General features: G+C 33.2%; 1 protein-coding gene across 1 annotated transcript in view; it reads left to right on the top strand.

Moving 5' to 3' along the window:
• The first annotated feature begins 4,937 nt into the window (after positions 1 to 4,937).
• LOC106717280 (neprilysin-2) overlaps positions 4,938 to 10,332 on the top strand; it is a 41,017-nt gene continuing 35,622 nt past the window's right edge. Inside the window, exon 1 of the mRNA XM_045686275.1 lies at positions 4,938 to 5,087. Within this exon, the coding sequence (XP_045542231.1) occupies positions 5,023 to 5,087 (65 nt within the window). The 5' untranslated portion in view covers positions 4,938 to 5,022. The remainder of the gene's footprint in view (positions 5,088 to 10,332) is intronic.

Raw genomic sequence — 10,332 nt, 5'->3', positions numbered from 1 at the left:
CAGGTAGCAACCCATACCAGCACCCGTCCCATCTTCCATGGAATCAAACTCATACCGTCCGGCCTCTTGCCATCGTCTCTTGCAATACCAGTCGGTTCTAGTAGACTTGGCACGTTGTCGGTGGCAAGAGACCGGCGTATGATATCGGCATGTCTTGAGAAGCGGCCTGCACTTTTTTGGCATGGCATTTTTTAAATTACCTCTCACGCTACAAGACATAGGTCTTTACTAATGAAAATTACACACACCTATTTACTTATAAATTATCTATTGACAAAACTAATCAACTATTATTCAATATCTAATGCAATAGTTAAACAGTATGTATACGAGTATACGAGTATAGTTAAATAAATTAAACAAGGCAACCGTAGGCATAATAAGAGATAATTCATGAGCTAGTCATCTTTAAATACCTCGCCTCAAAGAACCTTCATGTTTTGTATACAATCTTACTAATATTATAAACTAGCTTTTACCCGCGACTCCGTCCGCGCGGAATAAAAAATAGAAAACGGGGTAAAAATTATCCTATGTCCGTTTCCTGGTTCTAAGCTACCTGCCCACCAATTTTCAGTCAAATCGATTCAGCCGTTCTTGAGTTATAAATAGTGTAACTAACAGGACTTTCTTTTATATATATAGATGCAAATGTTTAGATGGATGGATGGATTGATGGATGTTTGTTTGAAAGTATTTCTGGAACCGCGGAACGGATTTTGATGAAATTTGGCATAGATGTAGAACATAGTCTGGAAGAACACATAGCCTACTTTTTAAGTTTTTTTTTTAATTCCGCTAGGAGGGAGTCGCGGGCGACAGCTAGTAATTAATAATTCCACGGAGTCGGAACATTACAGTATCTAAACCACTAATTAAGGGGGTGTAATTTGAAATACTCGAATGTTTTAATAAATCATTAGATGTTGCCCTCGATTTCGTCCGCGGGGAATTAAAAAAAAACTTAATTATGTTTTACATCCATGCCAAACTTTATCGAAATCGTTAAGCCTTTCTGAAGATGCCTCCTAACAAACATCCATCCATCCATACATCTAAACTTTCACATTTATAATATTAGTAATATATAATGTAATTGTTGTATAAAGGGTTTTCTAACATCGTTTTTTTTTCATATTATGTATTTTTCTATAAAAAAAACAGGCCAAAAAAACAGGCTTAGTAAAATTTTATCGTACAACATCATAAGCTTCTTATTTAAAAAAAAAAACATAATTTTCTGCGTGTGAAATAAGAAAGGGTGGGTATTAGGGGAGTGGGAGAGAAGAGCGTCCCCCTTTCTAATCCAAATATAATAGTTCACTGATATAGGATTAGATTTACGGTAGACTGATCAAACTCCTTTGATGATAAGATCACAGCGGTTTTTATTCATAAAATTATCAAAAGATTTATTTGCCACTAGGGATTGCCTGCGACTTTGTCAGTGTGTAAATAAAAAAATCAATAAGCCTATACAACTCGCTCATATATCAGCCAACTATCATTATAAGTCCAGCAGTTTCAGAGATTACCCAGAACAAACGCGGACTTTTGGGTACAAAAGAAACATACAGACGCTCCAGTTTTATTTATCTGTACAGACTTGTTGCAAGTTCGTCTTATTATTTTACAATATCCAAACTTAGCTGGTTCTAATTTCATACGGTCGATCAAACTCCTAATACTATCATCGATTTTAGTTCAATTCAGGCAAACTGAAAATAAACTATGGTCTGTGGCGCAGTTGTTGAGCGGACCGGACCACAATTTATACGTCCAGGTTCGATCCCCGCCAAAATTTTTTCGACTTTCGAACATCATATTTACATTTTCCGACGTTTTTACGGTGAAGGAAAACATCGTGAAAAAATACGTGTGAAGTCAACCAACCAGCACTAGGCGAACTGGTTTGCTAAGGTCTTATCAGCTAACTCAGGGGTGAGTGAGATGATGGTGATGATGAACACATAAACTATGTATTTCTTTGAGTTTTATAAATTAGATAAAGATAGTTATTTCTCTCTTTATCATATACTAGCTTTTTCCCGCGACTCCGTCCGCGCGGAATAAAAAATAGAAAACGGGGTAAAAATTATCCTATGTCCTTTTCCTGGTTCTAAGCTACCTGCCCACCAATTTTCAGTCAAATCGATTCAGCCGTTCTTGAGTTATAAATGGTGTAACTAACACGACTTGCTTTTATATATATAGATTTTCTAAATACAAGTTAACGTCTGGAACTTCGCAAATATCAGTAAAATTTATAAAAGTACATTGCAATGCAAAAGTTATTATACGTAGATATGCTCGTATAAGCATACTTAGTAAAAGTTGACCGTTCATCTCGCTAATTAAATCTGCACAATGTACTGAGTTCGTAGTGTTTGAAACATTCACATCGAATATGTTTTACTCGTATCTCTCTTACTCAAAAAAAAAAAAACATCTTTAAGCTGAGCTGAAATTAACTTATTGCTTTTCACATTGGGATACGTAACGCCACCATAATCTGATTTAAAGTATATATGAAATGTTATGTTTTTTTTTGCTCGACTGTCAGGAGAGTAAATTTACCTCGTAGTTTTGCTTTTTAAGTGACTTAATTCATGACTGATTTTCAAGTGCTAGAGTGTGATATATTGTTAGTTGGTATTAGTTATAATTTTTAATCAAAAGTTATTTATCTTGCAATGGAAAGTGGAAGAGTTATGATGACGTAAAGATACAGCTTTAAACAGCTTTAATATAAAAAGCCTATTACTTATCTCATGGTCAGTTTCTTTTGTGTAATGCTATGAAATTTATATTCTGTCACCGTGACGAAAAATAAAATGTTTTATCAAATTTATTACTTATCATGCGTGACAAATATTACATTTAATTTCTTTAAACATTAACAATAACTACGAGTAGCTTGGTGCTGCAGTTTTACACGGCGCATAAAATACTGAATTATCTCCTTTAATTATAATTTACTAGCTTTTACCCGCGACTCCGTCCGCGCGGAATAAAAAAAAAAAAGAAAAGAAAACGGGGTAAAAATTATCCTATGTCCTATTCCTGGTTCTAAGCTACCTGCCCACCAATTTTCAGTGAAATCGATTCAGCCGTTCTTGAGTTATAAATAGTGTAACTAACACGACTTTCTTTTATATATATAGATATAGATAGATTTACGATTATTCCTTAAATTACCTCTATATTTGATGGATCTCATGTATAAGGACCAAAGCAACAAATTGATGATTTTTACCTTTAAAAAAGTTAAAAGTTAAAAGCTCCCGCTTAGTTTAGTGAACAACATGCACTAAGCAAAAATACACATTTACAAATATAAACGTGTTTTTTTGCTAAAGTAAAAGGACCTATGCGGCATATTTTCCAATATTGTTGGAACTTTGAGAGCCTCTCCTGTAAAGTAATAAATGACAACTAAATAAATTACTGTAACAAGTATTAATGTTTTATATTATAAAAGACTTACAAATATGGTTATGCTAAAATAAACACGTTGCATTGATCAAAATGTAAATGAAATCCCATCTAGGTAGAGTTGCATTGCAAACTAAAATTAATGTACTGAATGTTACAAATATTTGAATAGGAAGGCCGCTAACAAGAGAATTTCATCGTAATTTTGCATCCACAATTTCTGCTAATTAACCGTTAGGCATGAGAGTAAATTAATTTTCCAATTCTAACAAATTGAAATATGATATCAAGCGCCTATTCATGTTTGATTAGCAACTTTTAATAAATATGACCATGCGATCATGGGTGCCAACCACAAGAAAACAAATGAGGGTACTTTAAAAAAAGAGGTTACACTTAATATTTATAGGAATTATCGTCAAAGTCGCTACTTATTTTGGTTACTTATCATCCACTCTACTAAGGGCTTTTTACAAGCCCTGACATTGTGTAAGACGTAAAATTCGTTTTTGTACAGATGTTAACACAATGCAAATTCGCATAGACACAAGTGAAATGTCACATTGAATGAGACCATTTAGTTTTATAGTTAATTTATGCTATTAGCTTTTGAAGTTTGTTAAGTAAGAAATGTTTCTATGGTCAGCGTATACGAACCCACGACCTCAAGTTCCAAGTGTTTTTTGTTTATGTTACAAGGTGGTAAACGAGCAAGCGGCGACATGAATTCGCCGAAATGGCGAAGCGACCGCTGCCCATAGATATTCGCGATTGCAGATGCGTTACCTACCCTCAATCGATGAAGGAGGAGATGCACAAAAAGAGAATATTTAACCTTCCCATGCATCACCTCCTCCATCAAATCCACCTCCCCTTCCCATCCTTTCCTTATAAAAAAGGGTAGGAAAGGAAAGAGGACTAACGTTAGGCCTCCAGCACCACACTCATCAGACGAAACGCGGAATGACTTCCACTTCACGCCTGTCTTCTGTGTGGTCGTGGTATTTTACCGGGCGAACCGGCCAATTTGTGCAACTGATGTTGTTGCTGGCGTCTACCAGAACGTTTGTGTTCTGGTAGACGCCTAGTGTGTTTTCTTAATCGAAATCTCTTAAAAGACACATCTCTAAGAATAAACAGTTACTTTATAAAACATAAACAGCATTGTTGTATCTTTTGGTAGGTACTACACTACCCTATAAAGTAATCACTTGACTATATTTTGAATAAAGAAATGACAACATCGATATAAGATGAAAATTTTATGTCACCGAAGTAAAGAAGCGTCTTTAACGTCTAAAAAATAAATATCATTAAAATAGCCAAAGTAAAACCAATACCAAAAAAGCTATAATATAAAAAAATAACGGAGTAATTGTCAATTTCCATTTAACAACGAAAATAAATGAGAGCCTAGCAGTCGGGCAGTTGGGCAGTCGGGGAAAAGGAAAACGGCCGGCCCTCACAGTCGGGGCAGGATATAAAAGTGCGAGTGGGGAGGGCGCGAGAGTCAGTTGGTCGGCGACAGCGATCGAGGTAGTCACGACAGTTCGTGTTTCAGTCGTGGCGAATCCGGACGAACTCCGGATGACGAGGAACAAAACCAACATCTACCACAGAGACCAATCTTGTATCATAAATATCCCGATGAGGTAAGTTCTGAAGCAACGCGATTTATTTAATTATATTTAAACGTCATATTATTTAAAAATCGTACAATTTTACATTTTTTTATGCTTAAACAAAACTATTTTGTGTATCAATGGGTTTGAAAAATTTAATAACAGACATAAGTTTTGAATAAAAAACATTTTAAATTAGCGCGAATGACAAAAAAATTAATATTACTTGCTTTGCATTTACACTTTATATATTGTATTAGTTTTTAGTATTAGTATTTATTTTTTTACGCCCGAACTTGATTGTTTTTTTTTAATATTTGACATAATATTCAAAAAATTAAATAAGAAAACGTTTAAAATTTTAAATACAGTTTACATTTAAATGATTGTATAAATTTAAATTGCCGTGATTATTTCATAAAATTAAATGCAAGAAAATACGTCTTCCACACAATGAACAAAAGAAAAAAAAGACCGACACTTGTACCAATAGTTGATAAATAAATTATTAAACACTTCAACATGAAACATTTTACCTTGACATAGAAATTATAAATATAAAGCTGAATAGAAAAAAATTGATAACACAATATTTGTTGGCAATTGTTTTGAAGCATATGTTTCTTCTGAAGAAAAGAGTCTCGAGAACTTTTATGGAATATCTTAAGAGATGTAATTCTTTACGTAGATGTCACTTCATTTCACACCTTTCTAGCAAACAGACTATTCATCTTTAATACAATTTATCACATCTATTTGCCAAGATATTATACACGAGTCCGATTCAATCATGTATATTTGATTTGTAATTTAAATGTGTTATTCACTTATTCCTTTATTCGGTATGAAATTAAAATAAATTAGAATAAAATAGTTGAAAAGTATGAAACATTCGATGATCGTATCCACGCATGTCGAATTAAAAAAAAATTATCCTAATTATATTTCAAATTTCATCCAGATTACGTGGTAAACAACCATCCATACTTTTTCAATAATAAGATACACGTGCCTACATTAAAATTCAATTCAATCCTTATATAATTTATATTTTATCCAAACCATCTGTATAACTTTACCGCGTTCGATAAATAAATCTATATTTCTCTCCGACTAATGAAATTGATAAGCTTCAGTGTTGAACAAATGTTTTTTTTATTATTAAATTCTAACCATTTTGTATGTAGCGGTTTACGATTTTCCATCCTTGTCAGTTACAATGCGTCACGGTTATACACAATTTAAATAACGTAATGTGTACTGCAAATTGAATCTATAAATGTGTAAATATACCGAATTTAAATTCTTAAACAAAGAAGAACTACAATACACGCGAAAACTTGTAAATTCTAAAATTTTATACACAACTTTTTACACAACATAACTAAAAAAAGTAAAATGTTATATTACGGCGGCCATGTTTGTAATTTTACGTGCCTCTACTTCTATCGGCTTCGTATTAATATGAAGGATAGAGGTATGTCCTGTTTTGTTTCGACTAGTTTAATATATAACAGCTGGATTTCAACTGCTGAAACACTTGTACGAAAATATGTTTTCGCCAAAGCGTTTCAGCACTTGAAAATCACTTTAATAAGTACTTTGTGCGGTATTGAGAATTATAAATATATATTGATTATAAATATATATGAACACATTTCATGGAGTTTCCAAAGGGAACAGTATAAAAAGAAAATTTAAAATGATGAGTCTATGTGATACACGTTTACTCCGACATCGTTCTAATAGCTATAATAAATATAAATATTTTTCACTTTAAGCTATTATAATATTAATTATTATTATAATACTAATGTTGTTATCGTTATTAATTATAATTACTAATAATCTTACTATTAATAATTTTATTAACTTAAATTAATGTTAATATTATAAATGTGAATGTTTAAATTGATGGATGGATGGATGTTTGTTAGAAGGTACCTCGGCTCAACGGATCTCGATCAAATTTAGCATTGTTGTAGATAGGGTTGCCAGATCGCCAAACATACTAGCCGGACAGACCAGCCAGTTTGGCCGGACATTTGGGTAGAAAGGTCGGACACCCTCTATTTTTTAGGATTTTGTCTCAGTATTAATAGATACACCCTCGTTTGAGAAATGTAAAAAGCCTAATAAAAGCCGAAAAACCGTTTATTTTGGCCAGAAACTCAATGAAAAAGCCTACCTTTATTCGGACGCCTGGCAACGCTAGTTGTAGAGTATAGTCTGGAAGAAGACATAGGCTATTAAGTTTTTTTTTAACTCCGCGAGGAGTCGCAGGCGACAGCTATCAGTATCATATCATGATAACCACAACAAACATTAAGAGTTAGGTACAGTCGTTAACAACTAGTGTTGCTCCTTGAAATAATATAAATAAACCCGAAATATTGATTGAAACTGTAAAAAATGAAGTTAACACAGCGATCATGAGAAACGCAATGTGTAAGTTAACAATTAGCTTTGTCGCGTCACGACGACGCCTTAAATAAATATACTCGAATGTACAAATAGACGCCTACTGATGTATCAGTCGATACTGAATGGAGTGTGTTCGACTCTAAGTAGTAATTTTTTCTAAGTTAATGTTTAAATTTAATTTAATCGTCTATTTAAAAAGAAATTGTCTCACAAACAAAATGCAATCGTGTATTGTACAACAAATTCGATACAGAAAATTATTGATAATATTGATTAAAAACTTTATTTGTTCTGTATTTGGTAGAAGAGAATTTTTAACAATTATGATTATCAGGTGATGAGTTAGATAAACAAAACATAAATTTGTAATATAATTTTGATCACCTCAATGATAATCAAAAGTCAAGCGTTCGCTAGCATATTTTGTTCCATAAAAAATTAACACGTTTCCGTGCAGCAGAGCGCAATTTAATTACATTTTGCGACGTTTTTGTGAATGAAGTATGTATATCAAATAAATATAAAGATAGAGAACATAGGTAATTCTATTGCTATCTAATAATCTTTTGAGTGACAAAAGAGTTTTTATAAAATGCAACTTTGTAATTTTTGTCACATTTTTCTAACATCATGAAGGAGAAATGATCCCTAAACCCGAAAATTGTTTTACTACCTACTTTTCCTGATTACTACCCGACTGACTCAGGTGGTACATAATCATAAAATAATGTTATTATGTACGTTTGTATATTGTTTTGTATAGTATTTGTATAATACCATTATGACTTGTAGCGTAACTGAACCATTTTCGTTCGATTCGTATTCCTTTGTGTTTCTCTGTAAAGTCGGTCGGGTTTTTTCTTTTGTACGTTGACAATAGAGACAGACAGACATATCCTTTCCATTTTAGACATAGTAATGTCACCATGATCATCCACGGGTTTTTATTAGTAGGTTGTACATCCTAAATCGGCCCCGGGTAGGGGACTGACTGCGGATATACAGAACGACTCGCACGGGAGGTGCACCGGCAATGATCAACGGTGCACCCCCAATGCGGAGCACGGGGAAATAAAACCACCTAATGCTGGTAAACCGATGAGGTTTTTTTGATATGTATTTCGCCGAATATATGTTCTTAGATGCCAGACCAAGCATGAGCATTTACAAGATCTTCATAGGTGTGTGTGTGTTACGTGCGCCCCAATCTTTTAAACTTCCTGCTACATATCACGTATGCTCTACATATTTTTCTCGTTGCTGTGCAATCTTCCAGTACTATGGACAGGACCTGCTCTAGCCATGGTCGTTGATACGAACACAGGCCAAAAGGTGAAACCACCTTAGGTAGTTAGGTAACAAGGTTATTGCCCTCTATGACGTCATCACATTTATTTTGTTACAAAATTGTGCACACGATCGTAGCAAGTGATAGAATTTGTGCAAAATTACATTGCCGCCGGCGACACGCTCACAACCTGATGAACTTTGAAATGTTGCCACTAGTTAGCTACGGGAATTGCTTTTCCCATATACGATCGACATTTTGAAATAAAAAAAATGTTAACATTTTTCTGTGAGTAACTGACGTATGTTCTGGATTTATCAAAATTTTATTTAGATGTTTTTTATCAAATCGAAAGATCGGTTATATCACACCTTTCAAATAGCCTTTTTAACAATGTTTGTATGTATCTTACTAATATTATAAATGCGAATGTTTGGATGGATGTTTGTTTGGTATCTCTATACCTAAAGGCTCAACGGATTTCGATGAAATTTGTCATAGATGTAGATCATAGTCAGGAACAACACATCGGCTACTTTTTATGTTTTTATAATACCGCGCGGACGGAGTCGCGGGCTACAGCTATATAAAATAGATTTTAACATTCCATAGCCGTTTACTAAATTGTGTTAAACTGACATTCGTTTTTTTTTCAAACACCTTTCAACGTATAACATTGACAATTAATATAAAATTTCATTTGCTTTTGTTTCGCTTATGGTTTCTCCGAATAATAATCCTTATGATCGGGGAGACGTCATCAAAATATCTGTATATGTCTTCTAATGATAGCGAAGGACACTACTTCCGGGCAAATTACATCTTATAACTTCCTTTGTTATTTAATTAATACTTAATATAATGATGTCTCTTTTGTTTTATGAATGATTACTTAGAATATGATAATGTTTGTTTATTTATAAAAAAAATAACACAAATAGGCGCATTTTAAAATGTAAGATTCGTGACAGTAAAGATGAAATTTTGAATGTACAAATTGTAAAAGGTTGAATCAAAATTTTAATTGTATATCGAAAGAAATTAGAGATATAATTTTGTTGATGAAAGCAAAAAATAAACGAAATTTACTAGAGGAGGCAAATGTTATTTAATTTAAGAACATGTATTTTTTTTAAATCTATCACCAACGATTGGTTCTACGATATGATAATAAAGTCGAATGTAAATATACGAGTAGCAAACAATCGCTAAAACTTCCAAAGAATCGCCACTAATATTCACACTTAATTTGTGGTATTGTGTTAACAAAACAGGACGTTTATTGGAGCCTCTTATAGCTTTTTAATAGTCGGGCTTTTCTATCTAGAATTTTACGTATATGAATAATACTCCGATATCAAACAGACAATCCGTTTGAATTGCTTATTAATTTATAGAAAAGTATTTTAATACGATGTTTTCATTTCTATATGTAATAACTTCTATAGGGTTGTTCTCCACGAGCCACAAGGCGGCTTAAGACAAACTATAGAATTGTTTCGTATGTAACCAGAGTGACGGTGAAACGTCTAACGATAACTCCTTGTTACTCTCGTATTGGCA

Source organism: Papilio machaon, chromosome Z, assembly GCF_912999745.1.
Source record: "Papilio machaon chromosome Z, ilPapMach1.1, whole genome shotgun sequence".
NCBI lineage: Eukaryota > Metazoa > Arthropoda > Insecta > Lepidoptera > Papilionidae > Papilio > Papilio machaon.
This window is presented reverse-complemented; position numbering and strand designations above follow the sequence as displayed.